General features: G+C 53.1%; 2 protein-coding genes across 2 annotated transcripts; both read right to left on the bottom strand.

The window, feature by feature from the left end:
* Positions 1-10,594: 10,594 nt before the first annotated feature.
* LOC128267039 (fatty acyl-CoA reductase wat-like) lies at positions 10,595-12,362 on the bottom strand. Its single transcript, XM_053003831.1, has 4 exons — positions 12,238-12,362; positions 11,833-12,172; positions 11,500-11,758; positions 10,595-11,427 (listed from the first exon to the last, which is right to left on the bottom strand). The coding sequence occupies exons 1-4, from the start codon at positions 12,360-12,362 to the stop codon at positions 10,595-10,597; spliced, it is 1,557 nt and encodes a 518-aa protein (XP_052859791.1).
* A 1,658-nt stretch (positions 12,363-14,020) lies between these two features.
* Positions 14,021-21,238, bottom strand: LOC128267038 (uncharacterized). Its single transcript, XM_053003830.1, has 11 exons — positions 21,089-21,238; positions 20,042-20,264; positions 17,627-18,228; positions 17,357-17,549; positions 17,142-17,278; positions 16,884-17,064; positions 16,706-16,813; positions 16,385-16,632; positions 15,632-15,785; positions 14,957-15,555; positions 14,021-14,882 (listed from the first exon to the last, which is right to left on the bottom strand). Exons 2-11 carry the CDS (start codon positions 20,206-20,208, stop codon positions 14,068-14,070), a joined length of 3,204 nt encoding a protein of 1,067 aa, XP_052859790.1. The 5' UTR covers positions 20,209-20,264; positions 21,089-21,238; the 3' UTR covers positions 14,021-14,067.
* Positions 21,239-24,544: the final 3,306 nt, after the last annotated feature.

The following is a 24,544-nucleotide window of genomic DNA, read 5'->3' as shown; positions in this document are numbered from 1 at the left end:
TATATGCATGAGCCGCATGCCGATCTCGTACGCCGGAACTTTGCATTACAAATTTGTGTGTGAAATGTGTGCTTTCGGTGGCCAATTTGGGTTTGCCCGTAACGCCTGACGACCAATTTATTCCCAGACTCTCTCCATCTGTCGCCAGTTGCCAGAGTTCAAATAGGTAACCGGTATCATCATCAGCGGTAATCACCAGCATCGGTCGGCGGGCAAGCCTATAAGCAGGAAGCAGCAAATTTTTTATCATCAGTCGCCCACAATTGTCATCTCGCAATGTCGAACTACAATGTTTCCGTCTCGGGCGCGCTAGACGAATGTCTTGCGCTACCGGCCCGGGATTGGTAAGCCACGCACCGTGTAAACATGCGTGCGTTCCCACCGGAAGACGACCACTTAACGGCCACCCCATTTCACGGCCGCCAGGAATTGGCCAGCCGCCAAAGCTACGCACAATTTTTCAATCGCCCTAAGCAATTGCTGAACCCGACCTGATCCGAAAAACATGCACTTAACCTCCGTTTATTCGTTTAATCTCCGTCAATGTGGCCAAACGTAGACAGGCATCGGGAAGTAGAGCTCCCCCCTCCCTCCTCCGAACGGTGGACTGTGCCACAAATCTAGCGGACCGTTCCAGTCAAAATATCTGTCTGGCTGACCCGACCCCCCGACAGGGCAACGGACTAGAAACCGCGGAGCGATTTGTCTGGGCCCCTAGCCTAGACGGGCTAGATCCTAGACGCAACGCGTCTCGCCATTTGCGTAGGACCGACCGACCGACACGCCGCGACAGTGGCCCCAGACAGACCGCTCTTTCAAGGTTACTGCGCAGCGAAGCGGGGCGCTGGGTGCCACCGTGGCCACCAACCTGCTCGCCGCCGTGATCCTCGCCAGTTGTCTCGCTGGGGTCTAGCGATCGGGCGGCGGCGGTCGTCGATCGCTCCGCCACCAACTAGCTAGTTACAGCTAGCGTCCTCTGGCTCGCTGGAGCGAAATCAAGTTAAAGGTTTCATGAATCCAGCGACTCCGTCGCCCAACGCCAACCGTTCTCCGAATTCGCCCAGATTTCAGCTAGAATTTCGCAGAACAGCAAGATGCTGTCGGCTCGCTCTCCTAGGTTCCATAGCACACACATGGTTGGTGGCGTTGTTTTGTTGGTTTTCTTAGAAACGTGCTAGGGGGACGCAACAGCGCAACATAACAGCATCTAATTGATTGTGCGGCATCGCCGACGTGGCAGTGACCGCGCATATTTTTCTATTAAATCTTTTCTCCCCACAGTGTCAATGTGCCGGGCCGCCGGCTCCGTGGATTCCACACTGTTCGACTTTTTACAGCGAATACGGGAAACCGAAATAAGGTTCCGGTTGTGTGGAGTGGTTTTTTAAATAATACCTTCTTTTGGGTTAGAGATAATGTTTTAAAATAATGAAAATTGAAGATAAATTATAAAATCAAAAGCAGCTTAATTTAAGTTGCATACTTTCCAGTGTGTGATGTGATGGTAAATTCATATAAAATTTGCTACACCCTGAGTTGGAACCCCCAGATGGGTTAAATTCGAGCTTCTTCTACGGATGTATCTTATAGTTAGATAACAACAACAGTAAATAATGGAACTATGGTGCTGATAGAGATGAAAACACAACGTTACAGTAAGCAACAGAAATTAATATGGTTGCAGGCCAAAACGCCGAACCGTCGCTACCTATCTAGCACTCACTGAAAACGTTGAACCGTTTTCGAGCAGTTCGAGTAGTTTCTGGGAAACAATTCTGGGAAAATATTACATTTTTCACAGAAGAACCACGAATTGGTGAATACTTTGAATGCAACGAAACATTCTGTTTCTGTTGCTTATTTGGACCAATTTTCCAGTAATCGAGGGGCGCACTGTACCGAACTCTGACACATGTCCCGATCACCGAGACGCCTAGAACCGCGTCATCGCCCAAATATATGATGATATCAATGAACCCGGAGAGGACGGTCAACAAGTTCAGTGACACCGCCAGTCTAGCCCGGGGACGGGACTGGCGGTTGGTGAACGGGAGTGCCTCGAAACCTAATAGAAATTGGTCACCGCCCGATTTGCATACTTATCATCAACTGGACCGCCTAGACACCACCGCGCGACGAGAGACGGACGCTGCGGAGGCGACGGCCATCTGCAACGACCTAGGCCCCCATCATCAACGCGAGACACTCTTCGAGGGGATCCTGGGCTGGGCTGGGCCGCTCTAGCCGGAGACGCCGGTTCGTCGGACGTCGAACAACTCCAGCGCGGTGATTTGTCGTAATTTGGCACCGGTCTATTATTGGACGCCGCACCGCGGAGAGACGTCTGAACCTGAATGGCACAAAATGAGGTACTTTCCTTGCCCGCCAGCCAGCCTGTCGCGACGTCCTGCCCCCGACCGGCTGAGGGATTGAGCAACAGGAACGCAAAACGGTGAGTAAATCGCGCGAAGCCGCGTCCGTGTAATTCCGTGGAGGACCGAGCGTCTCCATTACACCCGGTTGAACGTACAATTAATAGCTTTGACACGCATGTCGCACGCAATGTAAACACACGGACCGCGGGCGGGAGCGAGAGAGAGAGAGTATCGGCCACGTCGCGGCATCAGGAGTCAGTCCGTCGGCGCGGGTCACGTTGATTGGATTAAATGTCTCCGTATCTAGTGCAATTGCGTCTGGGATCCGGCGGGCACAGGGCACCCCTTTATGGTCAGCATTCGTCCGATTTCAGACCCGGACCCCCTGTCGGCGATGCCGCGCGAGCGTTACAATGTTGCTGCTTATTCCAAGAAAACGTGCCCATCATGGCACGCTGCCAACACCATTGCCTGGGCCGGGTGATCATAATTCTTATATCCGTCCGAAACTTCGTTTCCGGTCGTGAGCGGAACAGCGATTGAAGAATAGGTTGAAGCCACCCCGAGAGGGCACCGGGCGCCTCTAGTAAGTCGTAAAAGCAATGACGCCGTCTCACTCGTCTTTTCCGGGCAAGTAGTTCCAATTTCTGGAACCTGAACCCCGCTTCGAACACTTGACCATCGGCCCGATGGCGGCATTATCATAGCGATCGGATGCGCGGCAGACGCGTGTCCGCGTAGTGCGAAGTGTCATCCGATCGTGGATCGCTGCGTGGAATCGGTAAACAACATTCCACGGCCGGTGGCCGGCGGCCGGCTTTGCCGGGCTGGGCTGGCAGGCAGGAGGGCGCCAGGGCGCCGAGATTTATGCCAGGGCGCGGTCCGATCATGTTCCGCAACAAAAAAGGTCTCCCCGATGTCTTTTGCGGCGTAGTAAACAACTTGCCCACCGTTGCGCCACAGCGTGAAAGTGGACCGGCTGTGTCCTCTCGTGTGTCTGGAGCTGGTGTTCCGGGTGTCTGGAGTGATGGGCCCATGTTTAGATATTAGCACTAGCGGGGCCGGGTCGTCGTCTAGACGGGCGTCTAGGATGATGAATATTCACCCGACCGGCGGCGGCGGCGGCCAATCCTCGAAGGTGCCCACTTGCTAATCAACCGGCCCGGGGGAACAGATTCGGCCGGTCGGCCGGTCTAATCAGTGGCTAGAGAGTACTAGGCGACGTTTCGGGCACGGGCAAGATCCGGGCAATTTGACTTGCGAATTGTACGTCTACGCGAAGGTGTCTTGACCTCGTAATTCTAATCGCTCTCGGCACCCGGCAGCGCCGGAATCTCCTGGCCCAGCGTATCACCTGAGCCGACGGTGACGACGCTGATTAAGTCATTTGATCGGTGTGGTAATATCGGTGCGTTGTTTGTTTGCTCACTCGTCCACTGTCCCGTCGCTCCGGCTGTCGCTCCGAATCCGACTGACAGCTTGTATATGCGATGCGCATTGGCGCATAAATTATGTGCTGGACTTGCCGATTTTTTGTTGCCCCGATCCTCTTTCTTTCTCTCGCTCACTCCCTGTCGCTCGCTCTCTCGGCAAGGGTTTTTACGTCTTGGACATCTTCAGGCCTTCGGGGGATTTTGGGCTCTTTTGCCAATCGTTATGAAACAAGCAGCTAAATCAGCGGCAGGAACGCCGTCTCTTTGGCCCACACGGCCTGGGCTGGCTGCCCATAAACGAACCGCAAAAATGAAATGGAAATGATCGACCGGGTGGACCGTATTTGGGCTTCCTTCCTCCTGGATGTGGCCGAGACCTTAAAATTAAGCCACCACCAAAAAAACCGGCCACAGTATGGCTATCCCATGAATGGGCAGAACAGATCTTCTGGTCCAGCCCATAGTGACGTCGTTGTCCGCGGGGGCCGGAACGACGAGGCCGGGACGAAACCAGAATGGCGAAACCGGCTCCCCCGGCCGGAGAAACACACAAAGTAATGGTCCTAATGGGGCCGCGCGGAAACTTGCATTTGGAGTGTTTGGGGCGTCCGGAAAAGTGAAAAGGACAAGTGCCACAGTTTGGACAAGCTCTATTCCGGTTTGAGCCCCGGGTTTTTGGGCAAACCAACTTTGCATCTGCGCATTTTCATTCATTTGGTTGATTGCGCCACAGTTGTCCAAGTGCACCACTGGTTGGCCGAAAAGCATCGGCCAGTAATTGCCTTGTAACGACGAGACCGGAAACGTGCTTCCCGTTTATGGTAGCAAAGATCTCTGGCGAACAATGTCCATTCAGGACTCGTTGCCAGTTGGCGACGCACGCGATACCATATTGGCCCCAGAACTCCATAGAACTGGCTTCTTCATAGAACTTTCCGAGTTCTCGTTCAGCAGTTCCAGTTATGGGACAATTTATTAGGACTTTGAATTAATTCATGCCGTTTTTATTCGACAGATATGGCCTAACTACGACAACAAAACATATGACTACTTTGATTAAAGTAAGTCGCTTTGGTTGCGATGCACCTGGCTCACCAGGCTGTACCCAGACTGCCTTTTTTGCGTTTCTGAAACCGCATGAATTAATTCAAAGACCTAATACAACACAAGAATTATATATTTTCTGATCTGCAACAGGCTATTACAAGTCACGGACTGTCCCCAGCGTTTACTAATGCTCTTCACAGAGCTAATGCTCCAGAAGGGGCTGCCACGTTCGTACAGCTTCTTGACGGAACCGATTCGTCCTAAAACGCGCCATACAATCTATGGGTCTCAGTGGGTCAACGGTGGCGACTTCAGACAAGCGCCGCAAGCAGTGCAGACTTTGGCTGACAAGTCGCACACAGCGTGCCCCAATTTTATGCCACCCGTTTCCGAAGGATAGACCGAAAGTGCATCTTATCTGCATCGCCGCGAGACGGCCGGTCCGCCGATCGATTGGTGTGCCAGGGGCGAGGTGAACAGCCTGGTAGACCCGGGCAGCAGGAACTCGCTCGCTTGCTTGCTCACTCGCTCGCTCGTGGGAGTCTCGACCGGAAAGTCTGCCAGACCGCCCGGTGCCGCGGCCGACGGCCCGATGGCACGTCTGGGTCTGCACTTTATCGTGCGACGTTCCGGGCTGCATTTGCATTTCGCAGAAACTGCACAATGATAAAAACCGCAACCCGCAAGTCTGCCGATGGCGTGGCGTTGCATAAAATGCACATATGTAACGAGCGCCCGGGAAGCGAGATGCATCATCAGCACCCATCCTTCGCTGACCTTATTCGGCTCCGGGAGCCAATCACGTTCACGGAAGACGATCAATATCACACCGAAGACAGAGAGACGTAGAGAGAGAGCTGGGTGCCCGACGTTCTGTCTGGGGGTCTGGACTGACCTTTTGAAACTAAAAAAGGTTTAGCAACATGTCTCAGTAACAGTGTGGCCAAGCGTAAGAACCGGGACCTAAGCCGATGTCTAATGCTCTCCGGTAGCTCCTAAAGTACCCCCCGGAGAACCCTCCGAATCAAGTAAGTCCCACTCGCCGAGCGATTCTTATCCAGCCAGACGCTTCTCAAGAGCGCTGCCGGCACCCTGCCGTTGGCCCCAACATCCGCTGCTCCAGTGGCTGCGTGACACAGTTTGGCATCTTATAAGGAAATGGTGAACCGAAAGCCCCACGCGCTCTTGCGCGGTCGCCGTTTGCCCTGTCCCGAACGTCAATTTATTTTAGACTGCATAGACACACTGAACACACGCACACGAAACTCCCTGTTTTGGTGGCCACCCTTCGATCCACACCCGGGCCTCCACCCGTAGCCGGACGGACCGTCGTATTTATTGCGATTACAAGTTTTGCTTTTATTTTTATCATCGCCACCATCGCCACCATCATTGTTATTGCTGCTGCAGTTTGAGGGAGCGAGGGCCCTCGCCAGGACCTGCCGGCCCGATCGTAGCCTTAATGCATCTACCAGACACCAGACGGTAATGGTTTGCGCTGCGCCGAGCCCGGCCGCAACACGCCAAAGCTCGTCCCGCTCCCGTCGCGTCCTTCGCGCCCGGTGTCGACGTTGTTTAGAAGGTTACATTTGCGCTCCCGACCACACGCCCCGGCAAAGGGAGGTTCCAAAGTTCTCCCATCGAGACGAGAGCCATAGCTGAGCGATGCAACAACAACAGCAAAAAAACAACCCAGACAGCGGCGTTCCGAGAGAACTGACCACTTCTGGCCACTTCTGGCACGGCCAGGATCGGCGTCGTCGGAAGGATAGCAGGAGAACGAAGCAGAGAATGCAAGTCGTTCCCGGCAAGTCGGGGCGATGCAGCCAGCCACTGACGGCTGACGGCCCACAGTTAGGTAGTAGGTAGGTTAGTTGATCTTGTTCTCCGGTTTGCTTGCCGCCCCCCAGCCCCGTCACCGCTTGATGGTGGTTTTGTTTTGGCCGTCCGTCCGACGTTCGCTGGCTGGGGAGATTCTTCGCCATCAATATTCCGACCCGTCCGACCCACTGCCGTCACCCTCTGCCGCTGCAGACACGATATTGGTGTGACATAACTGGCGCGCGGATGGCAAACCCTTCAGCTGCTCCGTGCTGCAGTCGGCCGACATTGTTTTTATCAGTTTGACCTACATTAGTGCACCCTATTGGCCTGGAACGAAACCGAAACCGGCCACAATTACTAAACGTTACCACCGGTATCTAGGATTTTAGGATGTCGGTTTTGGTAAAAAAAATTTTCAACATAAACTCAGGTCAAATCTGCGGGTGCGTTCGGTCATGAATTAAATATACCAAAAAGACACTCTAAAGAATATAAGAAGTACTGAAGTCAGGTGCTGAATAGAATATGCAACAGAAAGAAAAGCTATTAAAACATTTTCAAACATTATTTTCTTTGCTTCTATTGTCTTGCTTCTCTTCTCTTTTTAAGGCGGAATTGACGTCTCTTATAGCCTGCAGTTGGACTATAGAATCCTCCGAAGGGTTGTATAAAGCATCGGCGGATAACTCAATGTTCGCAAAGCTATGAAAAAATTGAATGATGATTAAAATACTATTACGATAAGTCGTAATTTTATCGGTTTAATTTTGACTTACTAAATAACTGACCGATAATAGAAAAACCTTCTCGATTGGTGCTAAAAACATTAGATAATCATTACATTAGATCGTTTCTGACTGTGCCAACGCAGGCGACCAGATTCGGGCAGTTTAGCCCTTTAAACTTCATGTCAACCCGGTTCAATCAGGTGTACCATTGTTACGACTTTGACCAATCTGTAAGCGTGTTTCGTCAGCATATTCGTTCGGTTGCGTTTGCGTCTGATTTGTGATTCTATAATCTGTGACGTCCAAGTATGTTTAGTTTTAAGCGAAATTTGTACCTTATTTTATATATTCTCCTATTAAGCCTGCTGGCCCGTAGGATGATTCTAATAAATAACAAATAATAACAAATAAAATGTTGCCGTTAAAGCAAAAATTTAACAACATTCTAACCGATGGACACCTTCGTTCATTTCCCACTCGAAATGTTCTCAAACGACGCAATAAGAGCGCAGCCAAGAACACACACACACACACACACGAAACCGGTCACACCGGACAGGAACGCCAAGTACCTACCTAAACTTATTAGCGACCGTTTTTCGCCAAGTTCAATTAAATGTGCATCCTCCGGCAGTTCCACCTCGCCGCGGATGTCGCCAGCCAGCGAACGAGACACGACAACCTGCACTTACACACTCCCCCCTGCCCATCACCTGGTCCCCCCCTTGGTGGGCTCGGCGGCACAGGGAGGGATGCACACCGAATACGCAAAATACGGCGAGGTGAAAAAAAAATCTCATTAACATTAACAATTGCAATTGCTGTCGTTTGCGTAGCGCGCAGTCAAAACAAATTTATCAACCCACCCTGGCCGGCTTCTGGCCACCGCAGCGGGCAGGAAGAACGGGAAGAACACGAACACGGATGCGGTGCGCAAGTGCACACTGCACCGGGGCGAATGCAGTTCGCCCCGGTGATGCAGTTTGTCTGTGGCCAGCTGCAGGGGCAACAAATCAGGGAAACCGCAAGACGCCCACTTCGGGCTTTACAAACTAATTTCGCTCCCCGGCCGCTCCGGGCCAATCCAGAAGACCAGTTTCGACGCCCAGAACACGGTTCGGGTCCGTCTCTGATGGTGCGGTTCCTTCCGCGTGCTCCAGCAGCAGATCTGCGCGTCCGTGTTCCGTCCGATTTGGGGCCCGTCATCGTCGTCGTCGTCGTCGAAGATTTTGGCGATCGTGGAGGAGGCACGCCCACCGGGGCGTCTCCCGGCCCCGTCTGGTGGTGGTGAGTGGCGAGTCCAGCCGGCTCCCCGGAAACGCAGAACAGAAGCACCTTCGGTGCATGCATAAAAATCATATTTTATTGTTATGCTACGCTTTTTCATGCTCGCGGCCCACGGAACCGGCCGGCACGAAAAGGAAGAAGCGAACGGGTGGAGAAAGGAAGAAACCCGGCAAGCAAAACAAACTGGAGAACCCAGACCAGAAGATGAGACCCCGGGCTGGCAGAGTCACTTAAAATCCGTGTCCGCCGTGTCGCCGTGCGGGGAGCCGTACTCCGGCTTCCCCTGCGCCGTCTGATTGGACTCGTCGCGTCTGCGTGTCTCGCTTACCGTCTCGCTTGCGTAACCACGGTTCTCACCGCCCTCGACCCTCGCGTTCCGGACGTCTGGCCGGGGCCGCAGGGACGTGCGAACGGATGGCGCGCGCGCGCGCGCGTAACTCGTCAGCGCGACTCAAATAAGTCTGCCAGACTGCCAGACGGTCTCCGCTGGCTGCTGCTGTCGTTGATTAATCGACTCCCCGGACCAGAAGCGTCTGGTCTGAGCCCCCTTCTGGCCCCGGGCGGGGAGCAATCGTCTCAGACGCTCACTCTGTCTCTCTCGCTCCGTTGTTTCGACGGCGGGCTCGTTGGAGGCTCCGACAGCCATACGGCAGCGTCTGGCCACTTTTTTCTAACGGCGAGCGGGCCCTGTCTGGCCAAGGTGCAGGGTGGTACCCGCGCCATCTTTGTGCCACAAATTATTGGCGACCGGCGAGGTGTGATTTTCGTTTAATTTCGTTTTCATCACGACTGTGACATAACTTCCGTCCCGCGAGTGCCCCCGGGGAATGGAGGAGTTCCGCACGGGCGGTGTTCTGCGTGGCCTTTCGGGGGCTCGTTAAATGTTGTTGATTGGAGATGTCGAGAACTGTGTTTTCAGGGAGCAGCAGTTCCCCCAAAAGAGATGTGACCAGCAAGTGGGGTAGGGTTTTGGATGGTCGCGAACACCGTCGCGTAGATAATTAAGCCGAAACGGTCGCTCGAAACTGAGCACCTGAGGCTGTCCGGCTATGCTGCAACATATTTCCAACGAGAAACGGAATGGAATTCATTTTTTAGTCCAATTTTGGAACAAATAATAACCAAAGGCGGAACTGGGCCATTTTTGTGCCAAGTTCTCCTGTGACATTTGAATGTTGTTGGAAATTCAATATTATTTTGTAAATTGCACAGTTTGGTCCAGTAGCTCAGAATGTCCTCGAGCGGTCTCTGTATACGCTTCGCTCTCACGTATCCCATCCATCGACAGTCAGTGATCTGATCTTGACCTTCACGGCTGAACGCTTCTACCTCGCACGAAACAGCCGCGCGGAGCCGGGCGACCGAATGGACATAAAAAGCACATCCAGCAGCATGTCGAATGCAATGCCCCCTGCATTCGCCAATTACAGACCTTCATTAGCGTTCGTGCGGGGATTGCACTTTTATGTCATCGTCTAAAAGGATAATGCTCACCGAAACCATCCGTCATTTTATGACCCGGGATTTGTCGGATCTAAGTGACCAAAACCGGAGACAATTCCACACCGACACAGCCAGAGACGGACAGCCGAAAATCGGACAAATCGTGCGATTCCGGGTGCGCAGACGCTCACGGCGATCACGACGACGGATCATCAGCGACGGCGGACGACAATGATGGTCGCATTTTACGATCATACGCCGACTGACTGGGGCAGTCTGCAGGAAAGCCGCCGCCAGCAATCAATCTTGCCAATTTCGCAGCCCCATTTGGAACCTTACGCGGGAACACAGTGTTTAATCAATCAATTGTACACAGCGAGCCGTCTGAGCTCGGCTTAAAGCTAGAGTGAGTGCCCGTCCCGAATGCCGTTCAGAATCCTATCTGAGGCGAATCAACTCAAGCCGTTTTCAAACCGTCTAGCCCGGCGGCGGCAACCTGGAAGCCGAGGAGAGTCGCCAGACCCCAGGAGTCCGCTAGGTACAGCGCGAAATAGACCAATCCTCCGAAGAGTCCCGCCAGCATGAGCCGGTGGGCCAGCAAACGTCGCCGATGCCGTGCAAACGTTCTCGGAAGCGTGTCCAAAGGGTCGCGCATCAGGTACACCCGCAAGCCCTTGATCTGGTCGTCCAGGAAGTCATTCCACACGATCGCCTTGGTGTCGCACGGGAAGTACCGCTGATCGTCGGTCGCCATCGCCTGCAGGACCGTGCGCATGCGCCCGTTCCGGAACCGCCACTGGTTGTTGGTGAAGAAGCGCAGCACGGCCGAGAAGCGGTGCACCTTCTGGTAGAGCCGCAGCACCTGTGGCTTCTGGCCGCGCAGCCTCAGCACGGTGTCGAACAGGAGCGCCGGCAGTAGGTGGTAGAAGATGGCCAGGAAGTCTGCCACCAGCTGGTAGCGGGTCGTGTTGTACGTCGTGATCCAGAGCGACTTCTCGAAGGTCATGGAGTGTTTCCACTTCTCCAGCTGCCGCTGGGTGTCGCGCCAGCTCACCGGGTTATCGTCGGTGGTACAGTTGAACACGTTGTCCTCCGCCGGGTGCTGGACCGCATACCAGCTGGCCGCCAGCGTGGCGTTGATCACCGTGTCCGCCGGCACGATGCTCGCCTTGTAGTCCATGCGGATGTGGAAGATACGCAGCACACCTGTGGCAGCCCCGACGACGACCCCATTGAAACCGTACAGATTATCGGTCCACCCGGCTACCGGGTCCTCCTTGGTCGTAGTAACTACGGAGAAGCAACGTGTGTGTGTGCTACAAAATACCACCATCGGATTAACCATCATCGGGGAACACTCACTAATCGATGGCCGAATGATGGCGACCGGAAGTTTTGCCTTGTACCGACGGACGATCTCCTCGGACAGCGATTTGGTGAACGCGTACGTATTTGGCCACGGTGCTATGATCTTCCGCGCCAGCACTTCAAAGTCGTCCGCATCCTGCACCCGTTCAGCGACCTTGATCAGCAGCGTCGGATCGATCACGGGCTCGTAGAACTTTTCGCCAATCTCCTCCAACACGCAGTTCGAAAAGGCCGTCGAGATGTACATAAACATCTGCAATTATCGTTCCCAAGACGGATCAGACGGCCGACGGCGATGGATCGAGGAGGGGATCTCCCCCCGCTTACCTGCAGCTTGGTACACTTTTCGGCAATCTTCAACATCTCGTGCGTGCCACGGACGTTCGTCTGGATCGACTCCCTGAGCGACTCATCGAACCGGACGTCGGCTGCGGCGTGGATGATAAGGTCCGTATGCTCGCACAAGTACGCCAGATCATCGTTCGCAACTCCGATTCCCAGCTCACTCACGTCGCCGGAAATGATGCGAATCCGTGACCAGTATAGCTGCGGCTCGGTGGCGTAGTTCACGAAAACGGCCTCCTTCCCCAGCAGCTCCTCGAGCCGGTCGACCGGTTTCACACCCTTCTTGGGTCGCAAAATTAACAGGATCTTCGCCACATTACACCTACGATGGAAGGCCGTAGCGCTGTAGGTCACGGAACATTCGGCCGAGACCCCGATGATACTCACTTCACTAGCTTCTCAATCATCAGCTTGCCCAGGAAACCGCTGCCGCCGGTCAGCAGGACCGTTTTGCCGTCGTAGAAATCCTTCAACGGCGAGCGATAGGCACGAAACTCCTCCAAACTGGCCATGGCGGTGACGGTGGCGCTGTCTTCGTTGACGCTCGGTGGCCTGCTACGGCCGCTGTACTGAAACTGTACACCAGAAATGGACAACCAGCCAGTGATGCACCCGATTGCAACTGCCACCGAAGTGCACCGTGGGCGATGTTTAAAGGTTAATGATAAGCCAAGTGCATTAGGCTTTCCTCGTTCCGGTTCATTAACATGCCGTTTTTGAGTCGCCACTTCGCGGGCAGTCCAGCGACCCGGTGCTGGTGTAGACATTTCAAAGTGCTACAGGCTGTCAACGGTACCACTTTAAAGCGCAAGGCGCGAAACTGTCGTAAATGTAAGAAAATGTAGTAGGCATGCATTCTTCAGTCCAAACTTCTCTAGGGGTTGCCCTAGGAACGAGATGCTTTACTTGAAAACCGAAAGACCTGGAGACTTGGGAAATGGACCAAATCCGGGGCAAGTATGAGGTATTTGCATATCCAAAGAGCCTAGCCCCGTCCTGGGACTGACCAGGATCCGACGAGAAAAGCTTTTTTCATCACGTAACACATGGGCTGAAAAGTCCCGAGCCAAACACATAAATGGCGCATTTATTATTGCATTCATCGCTTCTTTTTTTGTACTCATAAGTTTGCGACTTATTGGATCGAAACAGTGGATCAAAAAACGTTGGTTTGCTGACTTCAAACGTGATCGTAGAGACAACGATGATGCAAAACCCAACGGACGTCCAAATGAAACGGTAACGCCAGGAAGCATCAACAAAATCCACAAAATTGGTGTCAGTTAAATGACATTGTAACTAAGTAGAAAAAAAGTGTAGGCTTTACATTGCATGAACGTTTGACCATGAGAAAGCTCTGTTTAAAGTTCCGGTGCGGCGTTTGCTCACTGTTGACCAAAACCAAGAATGTGTTGACGATTCTGATCAGGACCCATCACTTCACTCCGGAATCAAAACGATCTTCATCTGTGTGAAGATCATTTTTTGAACCTCGTCCAAAATTACCGAAAGCACTGCAATTTGCTGGTTATGATCTCAAAATGTGATGTGCGTGGTGTAATATTCATTGACTATGTAAAGAAGGAAGGGTATTCGCCAGATTTGGCTCCCAGCAACTATTGGCCTGAAGCATATTTTGAGGCAAAAGATAAATCGTTCTACAAAACACGTTAGGAAATGTTAGATCAGTGCTAAGGAATGATTATGTGGCTCATGGTGGTGATGACGTTGATGAATACAGCCAATTTTAAATAAAAAAAAAGAAACGTTTTCTCTATTAGACTCGGAACTTTTCAGCCCATGTGTTGCATTGACTTAAGTAGTGTTGCGGAACAGCTTTTGGGATACGTTCCGTACGCTTTTTATGGCTTGGCAACGTGTCCGGGTACCTGTTTAGTGTACTGACTACTTTCAAAATGTCCGGTACCACATTTTGGTTGGAGCACTGCCCGGTGCCGTCATTGAACTTCAATTGACGTGTTCAAGGGCAAAGATCGCCGCCAACGCGTCACACGCTCGGTCTCTCTAATTTACAGCACGTCAGTCGTCGTCCAATAGTTCCTAATTATCATGCTAAAATAAAACAAACGAAGCATGACCCCGCCCGCGATCCGGATGTTAAGGTGTGGATAACCAGCTCAGTTTACGACACCGCCTTTCACGCAAACCTTACATTTATTCACAACAATATTGTGGTGGTTTCAAAACGACACTTCGTTAGGCTAGTCCGGTGCAGCCCAAAAAGACTCTCAGATCGGGCACACCAATCGCTGCCAGGAGTTTCAGCGCCACCATCGCGAACGTCAAGTAGATCACGCCCAGCAGACACCGGTGGATGATCAGGCGACGTTTGTAGAGCTTCATTGCTTCATCGTTCGTTTCCATCGGCTCGCCCAGCAGATGCTCCCGGCAGCCTCTCACGTGATCCACTCCGAACTTACTCCACACGACCGAGCGCATGTCGCACGGGAAGAGGTGCCGATCGACGATCGACAGCCGGTCGACCACTTGCCGCATGCGCCCGGTGTCGAACTGAAACGGGTTGTTGGTGAAGAAGCGCAACACATCCGAGAATCGGTGAACCTTCCGGTACAGGCGCAGTATCTGGGGCCGATCGCCCCGGAGGCGCATCAGCAGGTCAAACAGCACGGCCGGGATCAGGTGGTAGAAGATCTGCAGCACGCTGGCCACGTACTGGTAGCGGGTCGTGTTATAGGTCGGGATCCAGAGCGACTTTTTGGCCGCCACCACCCCCTTCTGCGACATGCAGTCGTTCCGGATGTCACCCCACGTGGTGAAGTTTTCGTCCATCGTACAGTTGAACACGTTCTCGTCGTCGGGATTGTTGGCCGTGTGCCGGGCCGCGGCGAGCGTCGCGTTGATGACGATGTCCGCCGGGATGATGTTCGCCTTATACTCGTCGTGGATGTGAAAGATCCGCAGCACACCCGTCCCGGCACCGACCACCACACCGTTGAATCCATAAAAGTTATCCGACCAGCCCGCTATGGGGTCGCTGTAGGTGGAGGTTACTGAGAGAAATTTTCGACACATTTAACCGACCGGATTCAGAAAACTATTTCCACCCTGCCACGACCGTAGTTACCTATCGATGGGCGAACGATCGCCACCGGCAGTTTGGTCTTGTACCGGCGCGCCACCTCCTCTGCCAGCGCCTTTGTGAACGCGTACGTATTGGGCCACGGTTCGACGATCTTCTTCGAGACCGCCTCGAACTCCTCCAGACGCTCTTCCTGTTCGATCACCGCGATCAGTTGGGCCGGATCGACGTTCGCGGGGTAAAACTTCTCTTCCACATGCTGGTGAACGCACTGCGAAAACGCACTCGACACGTGTACGAACACCTCGAGCCGGGTGCACCGTTCGGCGATCCTCAAGAGATGTTCCGTCCCGCGGACATTCGTTTCGACCGACTCCTTGAGCGACTCGTCGAACCGCACGTCGGCGGCCGAGTGCAGGATGATGTTCACGTGGCTGTGGATGTACTCCAGGTCATCGTTGCTGATCGCCAGCCCCGGCTTGCTGATGTCCCCCTCGATCACCTTCATCCGCCCGAGGTACAGGTCCGGCTGGGTGGCGTAGTTCACAAAGACGGCCTCCTTCTTGAGCAGCGCCTTCAAGCGATCCTCCGGATTGATGCCCTTCTTCGACCGGAGAAGTAGCAGAATCTCGCGTACACCACACCTGCACAAACGACAGTGTTGGATGGGTCAGAATCTTACCATTTGCGTCGCCCTTCCCTCAGCCGCGCCCGACTTACTTAACCCATTTTTCGATGAACAGCTTTCCCAGAAAGCCACTGCCACCGGTGAGCAGCACCGTCTTGCCGCGGTAGAAATCCCGCACCGGGGACGCGTTGTTCTCAAATTCCTGCAAACTCATGTCGAACTGGCCTCTCGCTGTCGATGTCAACCCTCAACTGGCGATCGATCGTCCATACGCATCGTCATTTGAGGTGTTATTGTCTTTAATTAATTGCGCGAACCTCGGCCGAGTTGTAGGTGCCGATCGCTGGCCGCCGGGGTGGGGGAATTATTTTATATTCATTAAATCCACGGGATCGGCCTTCGGATCGGAACCCACAACGACCCAGTGCGCCAGTGTGCGCCTAAATCGACGCAACCCGCATAGCGTCCCATTTTTTAAAGCTGCCGTTGAAGGGTAGAGAGCTTAAAATTAAATTTCGCATTTGTCGGAAGCTTTCAGAAGGGGGTGCCATTTACGATCGTGTAACATAATAAACACTTTGATTGCACAATTTAATTGCGATGCGATCTGGCGGAAGAAGTCACGACGCAATTAGCTCAGCTAAATGAACGCGTTCCTAAACAACGATTCCAATCGTGAACGCGTTAGCTTTCCTTCGTCGGGCCGAAGCGAGAACCGCGACCAAGTCTTGTCCGCATGCCGTAAGAAGTTTGTGTTTTATTTTGCCTAAGTCTTCTTTTCTATGTACATGAAAAAGAGAATGGAAACCCGATTGCCCGTTCACGTGCGTGCCCGAGGACGCCCTAAAACAGCAGCAGCCCTACAGCCTTGCACAGGTAGAACACGATCAGTGCGATCCCCGAGTAGTACGCGGCCAGGATGAAGTAGTGAAGTATCCGCATCTGCTTGTGACGCTTGATCGCCTCGTCCAGGTTATCGATCGGTTCGTTTGCGATGTACTTCCGCAAACCATGGATGTACGTCCAGAAGTAGTCAACCCACACGAGCTTCTGCACGTTACACGGGAACATTATCTGATCGTCTGGAGAAAGCCTGCAACGAGACGTGTCTGTCTGTCTGATCAATCTGTCAACCACCTGTGTCCACACTCAGTCCGCTACCGTACCTCTCTCTCAGGGATCGCATGTTTTCATTCTCGAACGACCATCGCCCGTTGGCAAAGTACTCGATAACCTCGGCGAATTTGTGTACCTTTCGATAAATATCCATAATTCTACGGGCGCCAACCACGCACAATAGACTATTAGCACATTTTGGGAGCGACATCGTCAGCTCGAACTCACCGTGGCGTACGCCTGGTCGCCCGCAGATACGTGTCGATAAGGAAGGCTGGCAACAGGTGGTACAGCAGCTTGTAGAACTCGTAGACGTACTTGTTCTGCGTCGTGTTGTGGCACACGATCCACAGGCTCTTCTTCGGCGGGCAGCTCTTCCCGACCTCGATCGAGTATTCGTAGATTTTCTCTGTGAACCCCGGAAAAAAACACTCCCGGTTAACTTCCAACTCGTCGTCCAACTGGCGGCGCGACGAAAACACTTACGGTACGAGATGGGGTTGTCGTTTCCGGTGACACAGTTGTAGATCTTGGTGCGCTGCTTCGCCACTCCCTTGACGTCCCCGTTCGACTGGGCCGCCGCCACGGGCCGCTCGTGTTTCCTAAGGTGATGATAGATAAAACTGTCTCGGTCAAACAAACGGAACGGAACGGATTCAGTGCATTTCGCGGGCAGGTCGTGACGTTCGGCGTAATGTTACCGTTCGATATGGGTCTGCCATCCGGCCGCCAGCACCGCATTCACCACGATATCGGCCGGGATGATGTCGGCCACATTGTTGTCGTCCAGGCGCATGATGCGGATGATTCCGAGCGCGACGCCGGCGATCACACCATTCAGCCCGTAGATGTTATCCGTCCAGCCTCCGATCGGTTCCTCGTTGGTGGCGATCACTGTAACGATGGAACAGAGTTTCCTTCATCAGATTCGGAAGAGGGCCTTCCACCAGAGTGTCCTGCACAGTGCTCACCAATCGATGGGCGAACAACGGCCACCGGCAACAGCTCGCCGTACTGGCGCACGACGTCCTCGGTCAGTGCCTTCGTAAACACGTACGTGTTCGGCCACGGCAGGATGAAATCGTTCACCGTTTTGTTCATATGCTGCTCGAATCGTTCGTCCATCGCCTCCACGAGCTGGATCATCCGTTCCGGGTCGTGTGGTGGTGGGTAGAACTGCTCCTTGATCACCGACTGCGGACAGTTGGAGTACGCGGTCGAGATGTACACGAACAGCTCCAGATTGACGATCTTCTCGGCGATCCGCAGCAGGTCTCGGGTGCCCCGCACGTTCACCTCGATCGCCTTCTTGAGCGCCTGATCGAATCGCACGTCCGAAGCGGCGTGCAGTACGATTTGCGCATGGTTGACAATGTATTCGATCGACTCTTCCGACATCCCCAGCCCCGGATGCTGCAAATCAGCATCCATTAACTTGACCCGCTCGATAAACGTCGGATAGTCCTTCTTCAGGTTCATAAACACGATGCTGCCGAACAGATCGTCACACCGTTCCTGCACCGTTTTACCCTTTTTCGGCCTCGACAGTAGGATGATCTGTCGCACGTTAATGCTGCAAAAACGGATTTTGTGAAACTCAATCATTTTACGAACGAATCATCGAGACCCACAATAGTGCCGGCCCCTTTGTTACGCTCCTCCGCGGAGGAAGCACGTGGAGCACCGGGGGTCGAAGGCAAGCTAGGCTGGCCCCGTCCGAATGCTATGCTAATCCGTTACGACGCCAGCGAACGCGTAGCGGATCAATTATCAATTCTAATTCAGTAGTTACGGCAAGAATTAGCAGTTAAATCGTGAAAGCTACCAACCGTTGCGTTGCCAACGGTTCTGGTCCCCGCGGGGGGGCAGCTCGTGGCCAGGCGTGGCCATCGTTTCACTCTACTTGACATTTACGCGCTTGACCCTTTGCGACTTGGTCGATACGGTTACCTTAAACCTGACCGCAACCGACCGGAGTGGCGGTTATCGTGAATCAACCATCTAATGATGCGGAAACGAACGAAAACTTTTTCTTCGCACACCTCCAAAGATCTGCTGGGTCGGGTTGCCTCTTATTGGTGCGTCTCTTTATGGCAGCAGCGGTCTAATGCTTTCGCATTATGCTGCCGACGATCTTCAGGCAACCTTCAATTGCGCACCGTTCAAGTGAAGTGCTGCTGCTTCCAAACCCAAACCGGTTCTTGTGGCGTGGCTCGCCATTTGGGATCCACCAGAACGACCGATCGACAATAGCGTCGATAATGATGATTGGTTTTTTGCGCTTCTTTGCCAGTCCCATTCTGAGCGTCGACGTTTTTTGGGGAAGTTTTCTTGAAATCGCAGCTCGCCAGAAATGAACACCCGGTTGCCGTATGTAATGTGTCGGCAAACACCGGTCCTTTTCACAAAACTGTCAACATTCGCGCCGTCGCGGCGCGCTAAGACATCCAAAGATCAGCGGCGCGCGGAGCGTAACCTGGCGGGAGATTGCATAAGGTAATTTTCTGGCCGCTACTTGGCTCCCTCGCGAAACCTGTTCGGTCGTAACTAATTGGCATTCTGGGGACGGGTGGGACGGGACGCTACTGACCACCAGGCACCGGGCCACTTATCACCCGGTTAGCTGGCTGATAGTGACGTATTGCGCGGTCAGAACGTTACACGGAGCAAAAGCCACATCACCTGCATGGAAATATTTCAATATCCAAGTAACCATAGAAAATGCCCCAAAAATATAAGTGACATTTCGGAGACCTACTACGATTGTACATCGACCCACAAAACATCGACTCCCGAAGGCTATCGACGTCAGAATCTGCTTATGGCGATGATGACACAGGTGATAATATAGTAATTCTCGACGAAAAAGGTTCCGATAATGTGGCATCACTATCACTCCGGAAGCGTCTGTTCAGGTCTGTCTGTACTTCCAAATAGTTCAACGATCTACCAACTTCTTCAAACGATCAGATGATACGTTCCCAACAGGAAATTCTCACGACCTGGCTGCTTTTCTCCTCTTCAGGATGTTTGCCATACCGATTAGCACCGGGGACATAATTGTGGCCCCACAGATTGTGTTGTTGCCGCGAGACTACTCTATGATCCATAGAAAAAGATGACTGCGTTTAACGAGTATATCAATTACTACTCCAACGCGCGATCGCGAGTATTTTTCCACGCCCCGAGAATCACTCTCGCATCATTCATCAGAAACAGCATTCATCTGAATCACGTTCACTTTCCTCCCGATGTCTAGGAAACTTTTCTGCCATGTCGGAATCAATCGGAAACCAGTCAGTGTCAGCTACCTGAGTCTGTCAACAAACCCCTAGCCTCGGGGCTGCGTCATTGCGGTTACACTCCGGACAGCCCGGCTAACTTACCGCAGCATCTTCTCGATCAGCAGCCGACCGATGAAGCCGGTGCCGCCGGTAATCAGGACACACTTGTCGCGGTAAAACTCCATCACCGGCGTGTCGGTGATTTTGCGCTCATCCGTCATCGTGAGCTCATTGTTGTGGGCCGTTTCTTCGCTCACACGCAGATCCATCGCCAGGCCAGGACCGGGTTTGGGGGGTGTTTGTCAGTAACCGAGCTGGATCGTATCTGAAACGGAAAGCATACCCCGCTCATTGCTCGGTTCAATTGAATCAATTATTGACTGGTCGAGCTGGTGCTAGTTTCGGGTCCCAACTTTCGCTTCCTATTTCAGTTCCACCGCCGCAACGGCTGGTGTCCGTTGCGGCCACTTTGAATTCATAATCGATGCGCAGGGGCACTCGAGCCGATTTCTGGCCGATGAGCTTCGAATGCCAACACCTTCGCGCAATTAAAGGCAAATGTGACACGCCGTTAAAGGGTGCACGCCCCTGACTTTCGCTTTTCTCACCGCCTCCCCCGAGTGCCAACACACGTGGACACACGACAGGCCGATAGGATCGGTGACCTGAGCGCCTTTTTTAAAAAAAATCTGTTCGAAGGTACGTAAAAACACGATCGTGGCTGTTTGGCTAGTCGAATGCCTGGGGGACAGGATATTCATTGTAACAGCCACACAGGCGCGTGCACTTTGCGAAAGCTGCACTTCAAACACATCCCGCGTCCATCAGCAGCCAATCCTCAGACCTCAGATCTCCGGGAGTCGCGCTGCGCACTAAAACCTGCTTGTTAAGTTTGCACTTTCACTGCAAATTGTTTGTGTAGGGCCACTTTTATGCACTTTGCGCGTAACATAATGCAGGCTGATCTGGCACACAGCTGACTGATTGTAAGCCATCGTTCAGTGTCCCTCATCTAGCGGGCCGATTTGCTGGCCTCGTTTCGATGGTCCCCGTGTCTCGTCCAAAACTTTATCGCCCACGATCGCACCGTCTTACAAATGCAGAAAGCGTTCGATTTTCGTGCAGAAAGAAAAACGTGCGTCACACTACCTTCGGCTTCGGGGCGCGTTGTCACAGCCACGACACAGCCAGTCACGATCACGATCACGCAGGCGGAGGGATTCACACGGTAGCTCACGGGTCTTCGCCGCAGTATTGAGCAGCTCCGGAGCAGGGATTCGTAATTTGCGTCCGCACGGTTCGAGCTGATTCACGAAACTACCCGCCCCAGCTGAGTGGTAATTTCAGTTTTCATTGTCGGAAACGTTCCTTCGCGCGACCGTACGCCAAGTGTGTACTTACGAGTGCGCGAGTGCGCGGTCGCGTACACATGTTGGTGCGCAAATAGGTACGAGCAGCACACCATCGCACACGCATCGAATTGGCCGTCGTCGTCGTCGGGTTGGGGGTCTCTTAGCGTTGGCTCAATTCGCCTTCGGGCCATGAACCCCCGTCTCGGGCACTCGGGTTTAGCGGAAGTGCCGCTGGGGGATCCTATCAGCGGTGGCCTTTTGCCACCGAAAGCCCTTCTCAGTCCTAAGCAGCCCGCGCAAGGTGTTTGCATTTGTGTTCAGCCCAGGGGAGGCAGGGCGAGCTAGAGTGTTGAAGTACCTGTCCATTAGGCGGTACTTCGTTTTGCGATCGTTGCCGTCATCGTGGTCGTCGTCGTATTGGAAAATTGCTGACCAATAACTGCGTCAGTACCCACCGCCCGGTGATCCTCGTGTCCCCGGGATTGGACCCTCTAGCCTTCAGATTGAATGACGTAAATGGCGTGATCGCGGAAGCGACCCACCTGACACCGCCCGCTGAGCTTCAAGATCCTGTTTTGCCCCCGGTCGGTCGTGGTGTTAGAAAGTAACGAGAGCACGCATTGGTCGACACGCGACATTCTTCCAGCACGGCTTCAAGGATAAGCTGGTGTGTGATGTCCACAGGCGTGGCCAGTATGCTTTCATTGTTTCTAAAGGGTGGTCCGTCTAGTGTTTGCAACATTTCACGGTAGCGTACGCCATGGACGGTTACGACGGGTCCTTCTTCATCTTCGTAGAAAAATGGACCGATGATGGGCCGCCAGTACGAAATCCGAACCAAACAATCCCTCGTTGTGGGTGCATTGGCTTCTCTTGCACGACGTGTGTGGGTTTTCCGAGCACCAAATACGACTCCAAATCCAAATTTAATATTTCCAGAATGAAGTTTGACGATTTAAAAATCAAGTAATCGCTAGTTTAAAATCCAAACACTCGACAAACATCACCCTATACTTTCGCGGCAACTCATCGGTACAGTCTCGCCGGGGATCGGCGGCGTCAACCGCAACGTGGCTCCATGATAAATCTTCGTCCAAAGAGCGGTTCTCATATATCATTTGACGATCGGTTGGCGGATTTCCCCATGTCGTGTCTGGGCGGCGTGAGAAATGGATGAACCGAGCCCGCGTGCGAGCCGTGGTCGGGAAAAATACCTTCTTCAAATCACGTCCCACGCCAGAATCCGGTTTCGTTCTCGCGTAGCGGACTCCAGAAGTCGGATTCCTCCACGTGGCATGACTCACGGGCAACAGATCGCAATCACTATATCTACGTCTATAAAACAGCTCCCAGAACAGGCAACCGGTGGTGCATCGAGAAAATGATAATTCAATCAACGCGATACGCCAGTAAAACTCGCCGCGCGGAATGTCGATCGGTGGCGGTGCAGCCATGCAGTCCCACCAAGCCGGGTAGGCGTACTAGTACGACTGCAACCAGCTTGGAGGTCCATAAACAGACCACAGATACTTTTCTGGTTGAAACATTGTGACTCGCGTGGTGGGTGTTGGTGATCTGTTTTCAATCCTTGGCTTCTAGCCGCACGCACTAAAGGGCCGACTGACCAGTTAGTTGTCGGAGGTTACTGCCCAGCTTCAGCTGAGGTTATCGTATCGCGTAGCTGCACGCACGAGACGGTCCGAACGGTAGAACAATTAGCTCGCCAATCCACACCCAAGCATAGACGACCCACAGATCCTGCCGGCCACTACTTCCTCGGACCACCAGGAAGTAACCTTCGGCGTAGCCTTCTTTCAGCGCTACTACGAGGCACGCGAGTTGCGTGTGGGTCCGTCAATCAATCAGCGCAACTCTCGGCCCTCGGCTAGGGACCGCTGATCCATCCATCAGTCAATGTTTCGCTCCGCGATGCACCATCCCCGGGGGCGGCTGCAATTAATCACTAATTAACAACCAGACGCCGTTAATCTATCGACGATGTAGCGGACACTGTCGACTACTACAGTGCGGTATGCAAAACGCCGCCCGATAGTGTCAAACAAAACATGGCCCAGGCGATTCGAAGCTGTGTCGCAGCACCAGCGCCATTAGAACAACGGATCGCCAGAAGGACGCCGGAACCGGACCAGGGCGGACTGCGAACGCGTGTAATTGCCGGGTAGCAGTTTTCATGTAATAATGTCGTTTTACACGCACCCCTTACACTGGTTTGTCCTGCTAAACCAGTGGCCAATAAAGATGGGATCACGATAGACGCTCAAAGACCTTTGACACTCCGCATCCCGCGTCCGCAGTAAATGTCTAATTTTTATTTACCGACCACCGGTTCGCAACACCGAAAATTATGCACGGACGTCGTGTGTGATTTGCGAGGTTGTTTGTGATTGCGCTTTTTATGTGTGCGCAACCCAGACAAACAAAAAAAGAAACCACAACGAAATACCCGACCAACGAGACGTCCGGTTTTACGTAGTTCGCGCCGGAGGATGACGCGCGCTTCGGTGTGTGATTATTGTTTTGCAATTTGTCCAATTGGTTCGTTTATGTACAATCCGATTGTCGGTGTGCAATTATTTCCACCCAGCCAGAAAGGCACAAAAAAGGCCCCTTTTTCTTCGTGCAAAAGTTCTCGTGCTGTTCCGGGCGTCGGGACGAAACACCCTCAGCAACTGCTGCTGGTATTTGGGTAGGAATTAGAGAAGATAGAAATGTATAAAAAAAGTGACGTATGTTTTTTGGGAATTCTCGTGGCATCGTGGTTGGCCCACCGACAGGCTGGGCCTCCCGGGCCGGGTGATGCGTAAGCAACTTCAACGACAAACAAGCAACACACCAGCAGCCGAGTGGACGCTAATGACGAGCATCGAATGGTGCTCGATTGGGCAAACATCGACCCACCGTCGTTTCAGCCGAGCCGTTCTCGGCCGATGTTTGTGGTGGACCGAGACTCGTCGAGTGTCAATTCCTGCGGCGATGCGTTAAACAGTATCGCGGAGCCGGGTCTTAGAACGCGGCTGAACTTTGTACCACGACAAGTGCATGCTCGCCACCGACACGCGTGTAATCCTGGCCGTTCGAAACAAGCGGACCCCACTGAACTGAGCTGACCGTGACCATCGGTAGCCCCTACTTTGAAGGATAAATCTTGGAGGCAGACGCGACGATGGATGCTGCACGCCACCACCGATGTAATTACCGTCGGCTTTACGTGATGCGCCCCGAAGGCTGGGTG

The sequence above is a fragment of the Anopheles cruzii genome, chromosome 2 (assembly GCF_943734635.1).
Source record: "Anopheles cruzii chromosome 2, idAnoCruzAS_RS32_06, whole genome shotgun sequence".
In the NCBI taxonomy this organism is placed as follows: Eukaryota; Metazoa; Arthropoda; class Insecta; order Diptera; family Culicidae; genus Anopheles; species Anopheles cruzii.
Note: the sequence above shows the minus strand (reverse complement) of the source record. Positions and strands in the feature narration are given on the sequence as shown.